Raw genomic sequence first — 18,808 nt, 5'->3', positions numbered from 1 at the left:
TGACCTTGGGCAAATCATTTAACCCTGGTTGCCTTACATCCAGGGATATCACCAGTTGTCCTGATTCATATCTGTTCACTGGACTCAGATGACTCCAGAGAAGAAAGGAAGCTGAAGACTTAGCACAGCTCCTCCTCACTCAAAGCCAATTCACATACATATCCTGACATCACCTCCCTTATGTCATGATCTTCTTCAAGAATGAAGAACAAAAAAAATCAACCCAGGGATATCCTCTATATTTAATGAATGAAGAGTATATTGGAAATAAAGAAAGGAATGTTCAAATTGCTGCCATTTTAGATCAGAAAAATTATGTTGAAGAAATAAACAATTGAACAGCACAGTTGACAGACTCCACTCAAGAGCTGATTCATTAGAAAAGTCAGTCATCAGATTGATTGAAGAAGTTAGCAATTGCAAAGAACAATATCATTAAACTCCAAGAAGAAAAGTGAAAATAAACCGATTTTAATGAAAACATCATTTAAAGGTTACCAAAGTAGATGTGGAGACTGAGCTTCATACATGCAAACAATCTCATCAGGAACTAGACGAGATGTACAACAAAGTCACAGATAGCTCTGAGAAGAATCCCAGTTACAACAATGTATGGGGAGGGGCATGGTGGCTAGATGGTGCAGTGGATAGAGCACCGCCCCTGGAGTCAGGAGTACCTGGGTTCAAATCTGGTCTCAGACACTTAATAATTACCTAGCTGTGTGGCCTTGGGCAAGTCACTTAACCCCATTTGCCTTGCAAAAAAACCTAAAAAAAAATGTATGGAGAATGAGCTTAGGGTACAAGTTAGCATGAACATGAAATCAAACTTGCCATGAAGCTACTGGAAAAAGAAATTCATAAGAAGCAAAATACTCTTATAGGCCTTTGACAACAACTGAAGGACCTTAAAGCAATTACGATAGAGATGTATTAGAAGCTGCCCAGACTTTAGATTTAGATTCATTCTCTCTCTCTCTTTTTTTTTTTGGCAAGGCAATGGGGTTAAGTGACTTGAAAGAAGAGGGCATAAAAAAAAGAATGAAAGAATGAAATAATTAGTTGACTGAAGGATAAGACCAATAAAATCACTGCTGCCATGAAAGAGTAGGAACAAAGATTGTAGCAAGCAGAAAAGGCTCTAATGGAAGCTAAGAATGAGGATAAGAAATTTGAAGAATGTCTGAGTCAATCTGACAACCTACAAAAACAGGTACCTCAAAAGGAGACCAACTAGCTCAGTTAAAAACCTATTTAAAGATTGAAAAGGAATGGAGGCAGACTTTGCAAGAGAATCTTTAAAAGGAATATAATGATTTCACTCATCTGAGAAAAGAGATGCAACCAATCTTTAGCCTTAAAAAGAGTTTCTGACTCTCAAGAATGAAAATCAACAGTTGAAAAAAAATGTATCAGGACCAGGAACAAGCCCTTCAAGAACTTTGGCAGCAAGCTTAGCTAATCAAAACTTAAAATAGAAGTTATAAAAAAAATCAACAAGGAGTTACAGGGTCAGGTTTGGTTGAAAGATGAAGAAGCAACACAATATAAATGATGTGAAATAGAATTCTCACTTTCCATTGTAGAAACTATGCGGAAATTTTTTATAATGTCCACCCTGACAAGGAACTGCCTTTGCCTGAATCACTGAAGCCTGTTCTTGTCTGTGATTCAGAGATACTCATCCAATGTGCCTTGAGACTCCTAAAATGCTTCCTGACTGTGGCTGCCTTGTAAGTCCCCTTCACTAGTTTCGGAAAGTTTCGACTCATCCTTGTTAGGCTTCATGTGTACATATTCACAGACCAAAAGTTGAACCCTATTCACTCAAACACTACAGGAATTCTGGTGTAGATTTAACAATTATTTATTTTCCAGAGCTTTTAATTTCTATGTTAAATGCCTTTGTAAAATACCTTTTAACTATCCTTGCAAACATCAAATTTTCAACAGGCTAGGCACATTTCCTTTAATGCTAATTTAAGTTAATAGTGAAAATTACTGGATACTATGATGAGCTGATAGGATAACAAATTTAATAACCGAGAAAATGAAGGTCTTTTAAAGGCTACAGATATACACACAAAAACAAGATTTTTACCTTATCTTAGACCTTTCCAAAATACTGGGCTTCTTATTGCCTGCAATTCTTTTTAAATGCACTTTATAAGCTTCATAGTTCTCAGAAAAAATATTGTGTATAAGAAAAAAATAAATTTTACAAATGTTTCTATTTTACAGACCAAAAATACAAAGAACTGGTATATATTTTTTCCATCACGAAACTAAGAACAATTGAGTTATGGCTATAATAGTATATTAGGATAATTATTTATCATGTTTACTTGCCACCTTCTCATTCCTCCAAAAGATCATTTAAAGTTTTCTTCTACCTACCCCATAGTTGCCACTGTTAACAGAAAGAGTGTGGGGAGGAGGGGAATGTTGCCTGACATTTCTCCTCACCCCGTTGGAGTGCACAGAGGTACTGAGGTAAACCTAAAAAATGTATTAACAGTATTATATTAAATTATGTTCATATATTACATTAAAACCAATTCAACTCTTGTAATCATTGAATATGAAGCAAACTACCATGAAGCTTATGCTTGAACCATTTCAGATCAAAATACTTTAAATTAGAAATTAAGTATAAACACTAAGATTTTAAGCATGAAAAACATTCAGGATAGAATCATTTAAATTATTGCATTTAAGAGAGAATGAGAGGTGGCTAGGTGGCGAGGTGGATAGAGCACGGGCCCTGGAGTCAGGAGTACCTGAGTTCAAATCTGACCTCAGACACTTAATAGCTCTGTGGCCTTGGGCAAGCCACTTAATCCCATTGCCTTGCCAAAGAGAGAGAGAGAGAGAGAGAGAGAGAGAGAGAGAGAGAGAGAGAATGAATCTGTTATTTCTAAAAATAGTTTTAAATTATCTTTCCTAATAAAATTATTTAAGAAACAGGAATTTTCAAATTCAGCCACCATTTTCTTAAGTATGTGGAAACTACTGCAAAACTTCATTTGACATTCCAGACTATTCCTCTTATATAGCCAGCAATTTATAGCTTAGTTCACTGACTTAAACTTTAAAAAGAGAGCTGACCTAGGACTTTGTAAGGTTTGCAGAGCACTTTCTATTTCCATTTTCTTTGTGGTAAATACTTCCACATTATTGGGAATGGCAATAATGTAAATCTACAAGACCAATTCATTTTATATCAGTCCTGCAGTCCTACTAAGGTTTTCTACTATTCTTGACCTGAAATGACATTTAGAGAGCTACTCTATTACCATGAAAAAAGTCCACATCTTGTCCAGTTTCAAGAGCATTTTTAATGAAGTTGTTTGTTCCTTGAGTTCAGTAATATCTCAAAATGTCACTTACACATTGTTGCTTCAGGTTCCACAAATGAACCTCAAATTGTCTAGTTATGGTTGTCACGTCATAACATTCTGTAATTTGCCAAACTTTGACAGGGTTTTTGGTACATTCCATCAGAATTGTTAAAGTAGTAAGGTTCATAAATAGACAATTAGTTCTTAGCTTTTCATTATTGTTTATATCATTCTGATCCAGTTTATACATTTTGGTTTTATATACAATTTGTATTGTGATTTAAAAAATAATTCTCCCTTGATGTGAAATGAACTAAATATAATAAGATTAGATATTTTATTCAAATTGTTTGGTCTTCTCTCAGTAGATAAATCATTACAGTGGCAAACACTTTAAATGCTGTCACAAAGACAAGTAATCTTTGACTTTACAATCTTTACAATTGTTCTGATTTTATAGTGTTTCAAATGTGACTTTTTTGGGTAAATGTAAATAAATACAAATTAAAAATTAAAAAAGAACAAGTGTTGACCAAAAGCTAAGACAAAGGAGAAAAAACTGTCCTCTGATCTTGGGTGCTATCCAAACTAAAAGAAGAAGCACCTATACAAACACAGGAAATAAGTGAGCGTAAATTTGATACAACATAGCCTGTAGAATGGCATTAGTCAGGGTTGATATTTCAGAGGTGAGTTTCAAGATAAGATTTGAAAGTGATGATTGATAGAAGTTGCTGAAGAGGACAAGGAAAGGATATCTCAGGCAATAGGAATGACAAGGGAGAAGAAAGTGGGGCAAGATGGTATAACAAAAAAAGAGCACCAGATGAGGAAGCAGGGGCATGCTGGGAGTAAAATGATCCGAGGTTCAAATCCAGCCTAAGTCTCTTCCCTCTTACCTTCTCTATACAATCCAAACTTGAAGATATAAGTGAGATTTGGTGAGATGCAACCTAAGGTCCCAAAATGATTCTAGAGATGGTTCTGGACTTATTGAAAAAGAATAGGATATGGGGGTGGCTAGGTGGCTTAGTGGATAAAGCACCGGCCTTGGAGTCAGGAGTACTTGGGTTCAAATCTGGTCTCAGACACTTAATAATTACCTAGCTGTGTGGCCTTGGGCAAGCCACTTAACCCCATTTGCCTTGCAAAAAACCTAAAAAAAAAATAGAATAGAATAGGGAATGGGGAAGCCAGGAAGCAGGGTAGTATAGATTAAGATGATTCAAGAACTAGAATGAGGAAATACAGAAAAAGGTCAATGGAGGTGAAAACAGAAATGATACTGTCCATAGAGTATACTACCAGGCACCTGGACTTAAAAATATAAAGGATGATTAGTTCAAAAAATATCACAAGTCTGACACAAAGGGGGAATGTAGTGGTATTAATGTTGTCAATTATTAAAGATTTAGAGATTGGAGATAGATGATTTAGGATCATTGAAAAGGTAAAGGAATTTGCACACTCTCTGGAATGTTAGAACTGCTCAGGATTGTATTATAGAATTATTAGAATGAGACAGAATGAATAATAAAGACCTAGTAAGCAGAGAGTGAGGCAGAGACAGAGAAAAAAACAGTAAAGCAGAGTTGACTGGGCCAGAGAGAGAGACAGAGACAGACAGACAGAGACAGAGACAGAGAGACAGAGAGAGACAGAGAGAGAGAGACAGAGAGAGACAGAAAGAGTGCGTAGCAGCCTCTAGCAGAGGTCCAATTCAGGTCTTATCCCTTATCTGGGCACTGAGGGCAAATTCTCTTCCCCCTTTATGTATAGGGTTGAAGATTGAGGAGATCAAGATACAAATTTTACATTAAACAATGAAACAATGGGAGTCAACTTACATCTCAAGAGCAGGGAACCCCACCTCCAATTAACACTCAAGCTGACTAAGGAGAATCAAGAGTGTGCCAGGCTGTAATTTGGTATAAGAGATCAAGAAAATAATCTTAATTTAATTGTTGCTCATGTACCTAAGTACAATACTGTAAATGAAATACAGTAAGTAGAATTTGAGATGTAAAAATTCACATTTAGAACTTTTTTAAATAAAAGCAAGTTTTTGCAGTGAACACATTTAGTTTTAATTATGTTTAAAATAACAAACATCTCCTTTGGCTAGGAGATTGCCACAGTGAAATCTCAAATTATCGCAATAATTTTATCTTTCTCATGTTATGTAGGTGATTTTACCTAAAAGCAAACAACCACAGTTTTGGGATATATGTGTATGTCCCAAATATATGTGTATATGTATACACATATATCCCAAAACTGTGATTGTGTGTGTGTGTATATATATATATATATATGTTTATATGTTTATGTGTATATACAAAATAGTCCCAATTTACATATATAGCATGAAACTTGTATACATAAATTTGTTTAACTAATAGCCATCTTCAAAATACAAGTTATTACTTTAAGAATTCTTTAAAACCATTTGAGCATCTTAGGTGATTTTTAATTTCCAAGATGTGTTATTAATGCCAATGGAATAAAACAATAGTAAGAACAATCAGGTATTCAAGTCAATTAACACATACAAATAATATTTCTATGATTATATTATGCATGAACCCATAGATCTATCCCAGAAGGGGTTCATAATTTATATTTCCCTTATTACCTTTCAAAATGTTAATTCCATGCTTTAAGTATTTGAATAGTTTATGATCTTAAGAGATAGCCAAATTTCAAGTTTGCAAAAGCATATCACATAACTGATAAACCAATCAATGAAAAAAAGAAAATGAGAATTCCCAAGGATTCGATCTTATTACCATTTTTTCAGAACTCCAATTAACTCTTATTCGTGCCATGAATACTAGGCAATGTTACAAGGTTTCAAATTGATATATGTTATATGTTACTATATGTTAAGCATAATTTTCTTAGGAAAATGGAATAATAAGATTAGTTTATAAATGAAGTTTTATCCTCTAGTATCTTACCAATAACCCATAGGTGGATGGCAACCTTACAAATGCCAGCCCTGACACAAAATTTTGATACAGAAAGAACAGAGAATAATAAAAACTGAATTAAGTAACCAATGAGGTTTCACATAGATGACATGATTTTACAATATGATCCTCTCTTAAAATTCCTATTGACAAGAATCTCACTTAAGCTGGAGAGTAAATGTTTGCAAATAACAATAGGATCTTCTCTCTCCTTATCCAAATTACCTCTAGAGTTTTGTTGACTAGGTAAGGAATTCCCTGGTGCCATCACAGAGATGATCAGGTAGTATTGGCACAGGTCAAGTCAACATTGCAAGAGATAACAGAGATACATTTTATAACTATTAATTAAAGGTTAAGAGACTAATTTCTGATCAGAAATGTATAATTCAGAAGTATTAGTTCCAATTTAAAGAATATCACATTAGACCATACATTTTCTTATTTTCAAATAACAGATGTTAAGTAGATTTTACTTTCAGTCATATATATATATATATAAATACTCCCTTCCATAAACCTGTGATGAGAGACAAAAATTATTACAAACTTTCTCAATTAACTTAAGTTGAATATAGCTGCCAATCAATATTAGGCTAACAAAAACCTAGTTCACAGGTGAGAAGCTTTCACAAAGGCATTCCTTCCTCACAAACTTGCAACTTACAAACTTTCAAAAGCAAACCACAGATGGGCCTCAATTTTCTCCAAGTCAGAGTCAGAAACAGCTCCCCTGATTGTGCTAAATTCATTTATCTTTTAGTTTAATCTGATTCAAAAGGGTAGCTAGTCTTTGCAATTCCTATTGAGGTCAAATAGTATTAAAATTCCCTAGTAAGGAGGTAGGCTCAAATCCTAACTCCATTATTAACTAGTTAATTTTAAATTAGCCTTTTAAAAACAATTAAATTCAAAACCCAAACTAATAGGAGTAATATTTAACTCAGGTAATTATAACTATTTCAGTTCAGAATTACACATATATACAGGAGTTTAGACACATAGACACACATCTTTGCAGAATTCCTAAGATATACCAAGAGCCATTTAGATATGTAATTATATGAGGCATATTATATTTGTAATAAAAGGAGTATTCATTACTTCTCTGTTGAAATAAGTCAAATCATCCCCCTTCTTCTCAATCACTTCCATCATCTCCCTTCTACCACCACATATCCCAAACTCACATATCCCAGTCAGAAACAGTAGGAATCTGGTCAGGAAACTGGACTGTAGTGTAGAATGTCCTAGGGCAACTATTGGGGAGCTGAGCTTTCAGACTCAAGGACTCCTCCCTCTGGAGGAGTCAATCAGGATCAACTGAGAAACAATTTTTTGAAGTGTAACCCAGGTCAAGGTCACTATAACCTTGCTTACTTAATAGTCCCAGGATAAGGAGATTTTTAAAGATACCTAAAAGGTTCAGACCTTAGCCCTGACACTTTCTATGTGACCTTGGTCAAGTCCCTTATTATTTAAAATTAAGGAACGTGCCTATCCCTTTCAGCTCATTAAAAAAAAAATGACACTTGACAAGGCTTTTTAGACAGTGTATTGTGGGGGCAGCTAGGTGGCGCAGTGGATAAAGCACCGGCTCTGGAGTCAGGAGTACCTGGGTTCAAATAAATCTGGTCTCAGACACTTAATGACCTAGCTGTGTGGCCTTGTGCAAGCCACTTAACCCTGTTTGCCTTGCAAAAAAAAAAGAAAGAAAGTGTATTGTGTAGTTGGTCCCCCTGACTCAAATCTCTCCCTACTCTATTCCATCTCAATTATCAAATTGGACCTCCAAAAGTACAGGTTTACCACAATATCCAATAATTCATTAAATTCCAGGAGCTCACTATCACCATCAGGATTAAATATAAAATCCTCAATTTGTTTGGTGGTGGTGGTGGTAAGCCCTTCATTCGAAGAGGTCCAGTAATATCATTTGGGTGATGTCTTGACTTTCAAATGAATTGGATTTAGCTGAGGCAGTGCTGTGCAAAGTCATCAGCCTCCCCCCTCCCTCCAGAATCATTGGAGTCCAATGGCAAAGAAGACATAAATCAAGACAAACTAGTAATTGCCCCAGATGAAGTAACAAACCTTGGCTTTTTTTAAGCTAGGGTCTTTTTCAGTTCTCAGCATATCTAAGTCTTTACTATTCAAAGGTCTTCATAACCTGGAGCCCAGCTCTGCAACCAAATGCTGTGATTTAATGACACTGGTTTCTTTACTGTTCTCAGAAGATAATTCATCTCCTAAACCCAGACACTTTTGCTGACTGTCCCTTTCTCCCTATCTCTATCTCCTGTTCCCTCTGGGCTCTGTCAAGTGTTAATTAAAATCCTCTCTTCTACAAAAGAAGCCTTTCTCAATCCCCTTTAATGTCAGTGTCTTTCTTCTGTTAATTATCTCCAATTTATCCTGTATAAGATGGTACTTTGACCTGGAATCAGGTAAACTCATCTTTCTGAGTTCAAATCAGGTCTCAGACACTAGCTGTGTGATTCTGGGCAGTTTGCCTCAGTTTCCTCATTTGCAAAATGAACTAAAGAAAATGGCAAATCACTCCAGTATGTTTGTCAAGAAAACCCAAAATGAGATCAAAGAATTGGACACAATTGAAAAATGATTTAACAAAAAAATACATTTAAATACAGTTGTTCACGTGGTGTCTCTGCCATTAGACTGAGTTCCTTGAAAGGAGAGAGACTATATTTTGTTACTCTTTGTTTTCCCAGAAGAGAATTAACATAGTGCCTGACCAATAGTAAATAATAAATGATTGTTGACTCATACAATTTATGTATTGACTTTAATCAAGACACTTCCCCTCTCCTCTTCCTTATTTCCTCATACTTTTTTTTCCTAATTTATTTATTTTTAATTTAAAATTTTTCCCCCAATATTGCTTCCCTCCCCCCCCACAAAAGGTAGTCTGTTAGTCTTTACATTGCTTCCATGCTATACATTGATCTAAGTTGAATGTGCTGAGAGAGAAATCATATCCTTAAGGAAAAAAGTAAAATATAAAAGATAGCAAAATTACATAATAAGATAACATGGTTTTTTTTAATTAAAGGTAATAGTCTTTGGCGTTTGTTCAAACTCCACAGTTCTTTCTTTGGATACAGATGGTATTTTCCATCACAGATACCCCAGAATTGTCCCTGATTGTAGCAGTGATGGCATGAGCAAGTCCATTGAAGTTGATCATCACCCGCATGTTGCTGTTATGATGTACAATCTTCTTCTGGTTCTGCTCATCTTGCCCAACATCAGTTCAAGCAAATCCTTCCAGGCTTCTCTGAATTCCCATCCCTCCGGATTTCTAGTATGTGAGAAATGTAGGGTGTTGGTCTTCACAGGGTGTGGAAGGAAGCCCTCAGGGAATCCATTACAAAAGGGGTATGGCCCAGTCAATCACAAGACTGGGAGAGTTTTCCTAATCCCATTCCAGGGATAGCAAACCCCAAACCTCTCAACCTGTCAAGAGTGACCTAGAGATCTTGACCTAATGCAACTGAGTTTTCAAAATTAGGTAATTGAATATCAACCCACACACCCACTGTGATGATTGGGTTCATTAGCATATCATGAATCCTATGATGTAGGGCAGGGGCATGTCATAGAATGGGTGGACCTCTTAGATTGTAACTCAAGCTCTGAGAGCCTATGAACATCCAAGAGGGAGGGGAAAGAGTTTCTGAAGACCATAAATTACCTGACTTCCAAGACTAATTCCTACTTCACCCCTAGGTGAGGTACCCATATCTTGTAAGGTGTATCTTGCAAGGTTTGTGAATAAAATGTACAATTTTCTTTCACTCTAGCAGGTTTTTCTTTGCATTCATTTATAACATCCCTCATTGGAGATTTTGCCTCTTGGGGAGGGGTCTCTTTTGGGTGGTCTTCCAGGACCTGTGCTCCCTGGCTGCCCCATCAAAAAAACCAATCCAATCCAAATAAGGTTGAAGGTCAGGCCCTCAAGTATGGAAGGACAAAGGAAGATTCCCTTTACAATGCAAACAAAAAATTTACAAAATTTGTCTCCAACTGATCTCATCACTCCATGCCCAGGTTTTTCTGCATCAATATTATCTTTTATGTCTAAATCCTGTATCCATTTTGATCTATCTTGGTATAGGGTGTGAGGTGTTGCTCTAATCCCAGAGTTTTTATCCCAAAAACTGTACTCTTTGGATTTATCAAACAACAGATTATTATAATCATTTCCTGCTATCTCTTTTGCACCTAGTCTACTCCACTAAGTCACCATTCTATTTCTTTTTCTCTCTTTTTTTTTTTAGGTTTTTGCAAGGAAATGGGGTTAAGTGGCTTGCCCAAGGCCGCACAGCTATTAAGTGTCTGAGGCTGGATTTGAACTCAGATACTCCTGACTCCAGGGCCCGTGCTCTGTTCACTGCGCCACCTAGTGCCCTCACCATTCTATTTCTTAGGCAATACCAGTTTTGATGACTGATGCTTTATAATATAATCTTAAATCTGGTAGGGCTAAGCCACCTTCTTTTGAACTTTCTTTTCATTAAATTCCTGAAAATTCTTGACTGTTTGTTTCTCCATATGAATTTACTTAGTCTCTTCTAACTCATTAATTTTTTGGAATTTTGATTGGTAGGGCACTAAACAGGTAGTTTAATTTAGGTAGAATTGTCATTTTATTATTTTAGCTCAGCCTATCCACAAGCAGTTGATATTTGCCTAGTTATTTAAATCTGATTTTATTTGTGTGTGATAAAGTGTTTTGTAATTGTTTTCATAAAGTTTCTGAATCTGCCTTGGTAGGTAGACTCCCAAGTATTTTATATTGCCTGAAGTTATTTTGAATGGGATTTCTCTTTCTAACTCTTTCTACTACATCTTGCTAGTCATATATATAGAAATATTGAGGATTTATGAGGGTTTATTTTATATCCTGCAACTTTGCTAGTTTGCTATTTCTAGTCGTTTTTTAGCTGATTTTTTGGGGATTCTCTAGGTATACCATCATGTACAAAGAGTTGAGTTTTGTTTCTTCCTTCCTAATTCTAATTCCTTCAATTTCTTTTTCTTCTCTTATTGCAGAAGATAACATTTCTAATACAATATTGAATAGTAGTGGTGATAGTGAGCATCCTTGTTTCACCCCTGATTTTATCGGGAATGCCTCTAGCCTATGCCCATTGCATATAATGCTTGTTGATGGTTTCAGATAGATACTGCTTATTAATCTAAGGAACAATCCATTTATTCCTAAACTCTCTAGTGTTTTTAGTAGGAATGGATGCTGTATTTTGTCAAAGGCTTTTTCAGCATCTATTGATATAATCATATGATTGCTAATAGACCTAATATTGAACCACACCTGAATTCTTAGGATAAATCCTACTTGGTCATAGTGTATTATCCTAGTGATTAACTTGCTGTAATCATTTTGCTAAGATTTTATTTAAGATTTTTGTACTAGCCCCTGGTGACAAAGAATTGGAAATTAAGTGAATGTACTTCAATTGGGGAATGGTTTAACAAATTGTGGTATATGTATGTAATGGAACACTATTGTTCTATTAGAAACCAGGAGGGATGGGAATTCAGGGAAGCCTGGAGGGATTTGCATGAACTAATGCTGAGTGAGATGAGCAGAACCAGAAAAACATTGTACACCCTAACATCGACATGGGGGTGATGATCTACCTTAATGTACTTACTCATTCCATCAGTAGAACAATCAGGCACAATTTTGGGATATCTGCCATAGAGAATACCATCTTTATCCAGAGAATTATTATGTAATTTTGCTATCTCTTACACTTTATTTTTTTTCCTTAAGAATATATTTTCTCTCTCATCACATTCAACTTAGATCAATGTATGCCATGGAAGCAATGTAAAGACTAACAGACTACCTTCTATGGGGGGTGGGGGGAGGGAAGCAAGATTGGGGGGAAAATTGTAAAACTCAAAATAAAATCGTTCTTTAAAAAAAAGATTTTTTTCATCTATATTCATCAGGGAGATAGTTCTATAATTTTCTTTCTCTGTTTTGACTTTTCCTGGTTTAGGTATCATCACCATATTGGTCTCATAGGAAGAGTTAGGCAGAGTTCTGTCTTCACCCATTTTTCCAAAGTGTTTATATAGAATTGGAACCAATTGTTCCTTAAATGTTTGATAGAATTCACTTGTGAATCCGTCTGGCCCAGATTTTTTTCTTAGGGAGTTCAATAATGGCTTATTGAATTTCTGTTTTTGAAATAGGGTTATTTAGGGATTTAATTTCCTCTTCATTTAACCTGAGCAACATGTTTTTGTAAATATTCATCCATTTCACTTAGATTATCAAATTTATTGGCATACAGTTGGGCAAAATAATCCCGAATTGTAACTTTAATTTCCTCCTCATTGGTGGTGAGTTCACCTTTTTCATTTATGATAATAGCAATTTGGTTTTCTTCTTTCTTTTTTTAATCAAATTAACCAGAGGTTTATCAATTTTATTAGTTTTTTTCATAAAACCAACTCTTGGTTTTATTAGTTCAATATTTTCTTTTCGATTTTATTAATTTCTCCTTTAATTTTTAGAATTCCTATATTGATATTTAATTGGAGGGTTTTAATTTCTCTAATTTTTTAGTTGTATGTTTAGTTCATTGATTGCCTCTTTCTCTAATTTATTCATGTAAGCATTTAAATATATATCTCCTGACAAATGCCTTAGCTGTATCATATAAGTTTTGGTATGTTGCTTTGTTTTTGTCATTATCTAGGATGAAATCATTTATTCTTTCTATAATTTGTTTTTTGATCCATTCATTCTTTAAAATGAGGTTATTTAAGGGGCAGACAGGTGGTGAAGTGGATAGAGCACTGGCCTTGGAGTCAGGAGAATCTGAGTTCAAATCTGACTTCAGATACTAATTATCTAGCTGTGTGATCTTGGGTAAGTCACTTGACCCCATTGCCTTGTAAAAAAAAAAAAGCAAAAAAAAATTTTTTTAATGAGGTTCTATCTCTCCCTGGACCATTATTGCATGTGATTTTTTACTGCATTATGATCTGAGGAGGAGGTATTTTTTATTAGCTTTTTAATGCCTTAGTTCATGGCCAATTTTTGTGTCATGTACTGCAGGAAAAAAAAAAAGTATATTCCTTTCTATCCCCACTCAATTTTCTCTAAAGGTCTATCGTGCATAGGTTTTCTAACAATCTATTTACCTCCTTAACTTCCTTATTTTATGGCTAGATTTATCTAAATCTAAGAGAGGGAGTTTGAGGTCTCCCACCAATAGAGTTTTGCTGTCTATGTCTTCCTGTAACTCATTCAACTTCTCTAAGAATTTGGATGCTATACTTGGTGCATCATATTTAGTAGTGTGATTTCCTCATTCTTAAGACTAGGTGAGCTCTATATACATTAGTTTTAAAATCCTATGAGGTGGGGTGGCTAGGTGGCATAATGGATAAAGCACCGGCCTTGGAGTCAGGAGTACCTGGGTTCAAATCTGGTCTTAGACACTTAATAATTACCTAGCTGTGTGGCCTTGGGCAAGCCACTTAACCCCATTTTCCTTGCAAAAAAAAAAAAAACCTTAAAAAAAATCCTATGAGGTGGTAAAATTCAAATCACTTCCTCCAAAGCTTTCATTTTCCCCCAGAAATCCTCCCATCTCTTCTATCACTTTGCCTCCCACCACCAGCAGCAGCAGCAACACCTTTACTTACATCACAGGCCCTTTAATCACTCCCCTACCACAGAGAACTCTAACCCCACCACTCCACAGCTACTCCATCCCTATAAACTCCAACCTCTTCTGCTACTCCCACTTCAGCCCCTTCAACACCCCACACCTACAGCTCTACTCTATTCTCCATCCCTAAATTATACCCACTCTGATATCTGTACTTAGAGATCCATACACTGCAAAGGGTCCAGAGAATTATTTGAGGTTCATGTAACTTACCTTTATTTTTAATAAACATTATCTTGAGGAAAATGAAGACTATACCTAAAAGCCAAGTAAGGAAGGATCTGGGCAGCAGAATTTTTTGCAGCAATGTCAAAGGTTCACACAACCAAAGTTACTGACCACTCGTATCAACCACAACCATTATCTCCACCCTTATCCCAGACCCCCTGATAGAAGCATGAGTAGTACTCTAATTGGGAGTATACTAGTCTTAGTACCCTTAGTTCATTTAGGAAGTATAGAAGATGGGATCTGAATCTAGATTCTCTAAATCCAGAACTGGATTAAAATAATCCATAGTCAGCTAGTTGTCACCAAAAAACACCATTAGCCTAGGAGTAGGTCATGAGTCCACGAGTCTACCTAGCAACTGAAGCAACAGATTTCCATGAATGTTTCCATGGTCATAGAAGTTGCCTGGAACTGTACTTTCTCTGTGTTCAATTCAGTGCAAGTATTTCCTTTATCAGTATATAGAATCATCATTTTTAGGGGACTTATAAACACTGTGAAATCCAAGTTTCCCTAAATTTCTTTTCCATCTCATTAAATGAGTTGGATTTATTCTGGATATCCCTAGAAGAAAAACTAAGACAAGTAGTGCTGAGTTACAAAAATGTGAGGAAAAACTTCTTAACCCTCAGAGCAGTTTATCAATGGCAATGGAATGTCTAGAAAGACAATGAGTTCCTGATCACTGGTAATGTTTAAAGCTAGAGGAACATCATTAGAGATAATACAGTGAAGAGTCCTGTCTTAGTTAAATGGGATGTTTTTCAACTCATATTCTATAAGCCTTCCACAGTGTATGACAAATTATCAACATAATTAATATTCCGGTGACTACTGAACAAGATCCTGGAAGATAGAACAAATTAGATCCACACACACACACACACACACACACACACCCAGCTGGTACTTAAAAACAAAATGCAGGTCACATAATAAGAATATGCTATCAATCTGTGTGCCCCCTCCCTATCCCCATCAATGCTGAACAAAGTGCAGGAACTACCATCTGCCTTTTACCATCAATCCCTATCCCTTACGCGTTTTTCTGTCACATCTAGAACATACAGATATAGAACATGTGAGTTTGTGAGAGACCTGCAGAATTCACTGAATCCAGTCTCCTAACTTTCCACATTGAGAAAACTGAGACTAAAACTAAGGAAATTGTCTAAGATTTGTGATCCAAAATCAGGATTTCTGACTGTGAATACAGTGTTTTTTCCTCCCCCGTGATGATACAGAGAATCATAAGCATAGGGAATATTGAAATTAGTTGGACATAAATTTTGAAAATCTTTTGTTTGCATTATTAAAAAATCTTCACTCTTCCTCTATCACTGTTAAAACACACCATTATCTTGACCTTCAGTTTGACCTTGACCAAGCTCTCATTGGAAGGCAAGCTAGATTGCAGGGGTTGAAATATCATCTTGAGACCACCCAAGCCAGAAACAGAAATCCTCAAAACCCCTCCACAAAAGGCAAGTTCTCCAAAGCGGGACTTGGGCAAGTCCCAAGTCACCACAGTTTTCCATGGACCCTGAGGGGGGATTTAAGGAGATTGTGGCCTAGGCATTGCCTCTTTTTTACTTTCAGACTTCTGCTTTATTTTGCAGCTCATCTGTCAGGATTAAATTAACAATCCATGTGGTTTTCTTTAACTTCTCTATCACTCTATGTTGTAACTACTTCTCAATAAATCTCTTTTCTTTTTTATACCTGCACTCCTGGGTCAAGTAATGATTCTTTACAGGGAAAACACTGAACCATTGCAACTATTCAATCTCATATTGACCTTGTCCCTTTCTTCAACTCCTATAATCTTTATAACTATAGCTTCAGCCCACCTCCCAGCTCCAGGCCTGGGATATTTTTAAAAAAATCAGTCACTCAATCAATAAATAAAATTTATTGTTATTACATGCAAAACACTGTTCTAAATTTGGGTATACAAAAAGAGGCAAAAGACAGTCTCTGCACTTAAGGAGCTTGCAATTTAATGGGGGAGACAACACACAAACAAATATATACGAAGCAATGGACAGGATAACTAGGAAATAACAGTGGGAAAGCACTAATATCAACAAGGGTTGAGAAAGGCTTTCAGTAGAATATGGAATATTACTGGGACTTGAAGGAAGCCAGGAAATAACAGTAAACAGAACATTCCAGAAATGGGGGACAGAGAAAATGTCCAGAGTCAAGAGATGGAGTGTCTAATTTGTGGAACAGCTAGATCACCAGTGTCAATATATTCTTGATTAATAGAGGAAATAAAAAGAAAATCTGGAAAACTTTTTAAAGCCTCCAACACAAAATTATATTCTCTACCCTTAGACCATAAACATGATCACATCACACATACTCTTAGCATGGCCTCATTAGTTATGTGGAAACGCTATGTCCAGGATACATGAGACTGTGACCCTTCCTCTGAGAAAGAGAGTCCTCCCTTTATCTACACCTTCTGGGATAATACAACCTAATTTGAAAGCATGAAGGAACCCCAAAACAAAATTTATTTTTCTCTCTTTAAGAAGTTATGCATAGTTTTTCAATGGGAGAAGGTAATAATTCTAGGAGGGCATATTAGGGTAGAGTGAGGCAACCAAATCTACACTTTAATTTGTATGCTAAGAAAAGAGTTCATTCATCTCCTCCTTTCACCTCAGTGGCCTGGCAACTTTCCTGAGAGAAGAGACCTGGGGTGGCAGCCTCCCAGGTCACACTTTAAGGATTGACTTTAAAGGCTTTAAGGGCGGAGTTAAAGACTTCACTGAAGGCACTGAACTTGTGATGGTGGCAGTGGATGAAGAAGAATTTGAAGGTCCCTTCCTCCTGGAAGTTGCTAAGAAAGAAGGGACTGGTTTCTTTGAGGTTGGTATTGCTGTAGAGACAGATGGCTGCTTTAAAGAAGAAAAGGAGGAGAAAGAAGACTGCTTCAAAGATGTTAATGAGGTGATGGAGGAATTCCTTGATGAAAATGGGCTGGAGAAAGAGAGGCTCTGTGACTGACTGGATGTTTCCACTGGCCCCTGCTTTGCCTGAGAGATGCTCCGGATGATCTGCTGAGTGATTAGCCAGACATGTTTTTTCTTACCAGTCTGTGTTGTTTTCAAGATGGTCATATTGGGTTGAGTCAAATCTTGCATTTCTTTGTAAGGCAGGCATCGATAGACCTGAGGAGAGATCTGACAATAAAATCAGAGAAAGACAAACAATCAGTAAAGGAGCTAGGGTGCAGGGTTACCAGTGCTGGACAATTCTCTTGACCTCGGGAAATATCATCAGATGATCATATCAGAGTAGGGTCAAAGACAGAAGGCCAAACTGAAAACAAAGAGATTTATTATCATGTGGTGCTCACTGACAGCTGATTCAATTTCTAGAGGGCAGATTTGGCAAGGCTACTTAAAAGCAAACCACCAATCAGTCACATTCTACAGTAACTAAGGATCCATACACTGAATATTAACCACTAGGAACATCTGGGAGGGCTTCAGGGAGAAGAACTCTGTATCAGGTCTTCGAAGTACAAATGTAAGTGAACAAGATAGCTTTTGCTTACAAGAAACTGACATTCTAATTTAATCCATAAAGAGGAGCTGGAAAGAGGGGGCAGTCGAGTCATATCTAAAGCGTTTTAAGGAGAGGGATAGAAAATGAGGGGAAATCTTTCAAGGGAGAAAAAAGGAGTATTTGGAATGCAACTGAAAGGATTTATCATCAGATTTGGGCATGAGACAGTAACCAAATACTTTTACAATTGTGAAAATCCTTTTAGAAAAAACTGCAGGGCCTGCATTTTTTTTGTGTGTGTTTTTTTTTTATCCAAGTACAGCAAGTAGTAATTGTTACAAGACTAGATGAGGGGCAGCTAACTGGTGCAGTGGATAGAGCACTGGCCCTGGAGTCAGGAGGACCTGAGTTCAAATCCTGCCTCAGACATTTAATAATTACCTAGCTGTGTGGCCTTGGGCAAGCCATTTAACCTCATTGCCATGCAAAAAAAAAAAAAAAGACTAGATGAGACTATCTACTTTACCATCTCCTTGCATAGTTTGTTAATATTTTACTTCTCTTTCAAAAGGAGTTGGGGACTTTCTGGTATTAGAGAATAATAGGGCTCCACTCAGAATTTATTGTGGCAACAGAATGTGGGAGGAAAACCCTTGGGATTTACAATCTAAAAGATTTCAGCAAATCCATACACACATATCAGCATATAATAAGCCAGCATATAATAACTAGTGTTTACAATTATTACTCAGAGCAAACAAGAAATAGTAAACATATTCTCTGTTTAAGAAAACATGACATGTTTAATTGATTTCATAGTGTTTGCCTTCTGGGGGGGCAGAAGGGAGGAAATTTGAAACTCAAAAACTTTTAATGAATGTTAAAAAAAATCTTACATATGGGGGCAGCTAGGTGGCACAGTGGATAGAGTACCAGCCCTGAAGTCAGGAGTACCTGAATTCAAATCTGACCTCAGACACCTAGCTGTGTGGCCTTAACCCCA

The 18,808-nt window shown here is 36.3% G+C and overlaps 2 protein-coding genes and 1 pseudogene across 6 annotated transcripts in view; 1 reads left to right on the top strand and 2 right to left on the bottom strand.

Moving 5' to 3' along the window:
• BPIFB2 (BPI fold containing family B member 2) overlaps positions 1–7,518 on the bottom strand; it is a 140,771-nt gene extending 133,253 nt beyond the window's left edge. For both annotated transcript variants that reach the window (XR_012473685.1, XR_012473684.1), the window contains exon 1: positions 7,504–7,518. The gene's annotated coding sequence lies outside the window, so the exon portion shown is untranslated. The remainder of the gene's footprint in view (positions 1–7,503) is intronic.
• LOC141498248 (RUN and FYVE domain-containing protein 2-like) lies at positions 186–1,737 on the top strand (annotated as a pseudogene).
• An 8,658-nt stretch (positions 7,519–16,176) lies between the features above and the next one.
• EFCAB8 (EF-hand calcium binding domain 8) overlaps positions 16,177–18,808 on the bottom strand; it is a 115,968-nt gene continuing 113,336 nt past the window's right edge. For all 4 annotated transcript variants that reach the window (XM_074211886.1, XM_074211887.1, XM_074211890.1 and 1 more), the window contains one exon: positions 16,177–17,477. In XM_074211886.1, coding sequence (XP_074067987.1) covers positions 17,010–17,477 — 468 coding nt within the window. In that variant the 3' untranslated portion in view covers positions 16,177–17,009. The remainder of the gene's footprint in view (positions 17,478–18,808) is intronic.

This window comes from Macrotis lagotis, chromosome 1 (assembly GCF_037893015.1).
Source record: "Macrotis lagotis isolate mMagLag1 chromosome 1, bilby.v1.9.chrom.fasta, whole genome shotgun sequence".
NCBI lineage: Eukaryota > Metazoa > Chordata > Mammalia > Peramelemorphia > Peramelidae > Macrotis > Macrotis lagotis.
Note: the sequence above shows the minus strand (reverse complement) of the source record. Positions and strands in the feature narration are given on the sequence as shown.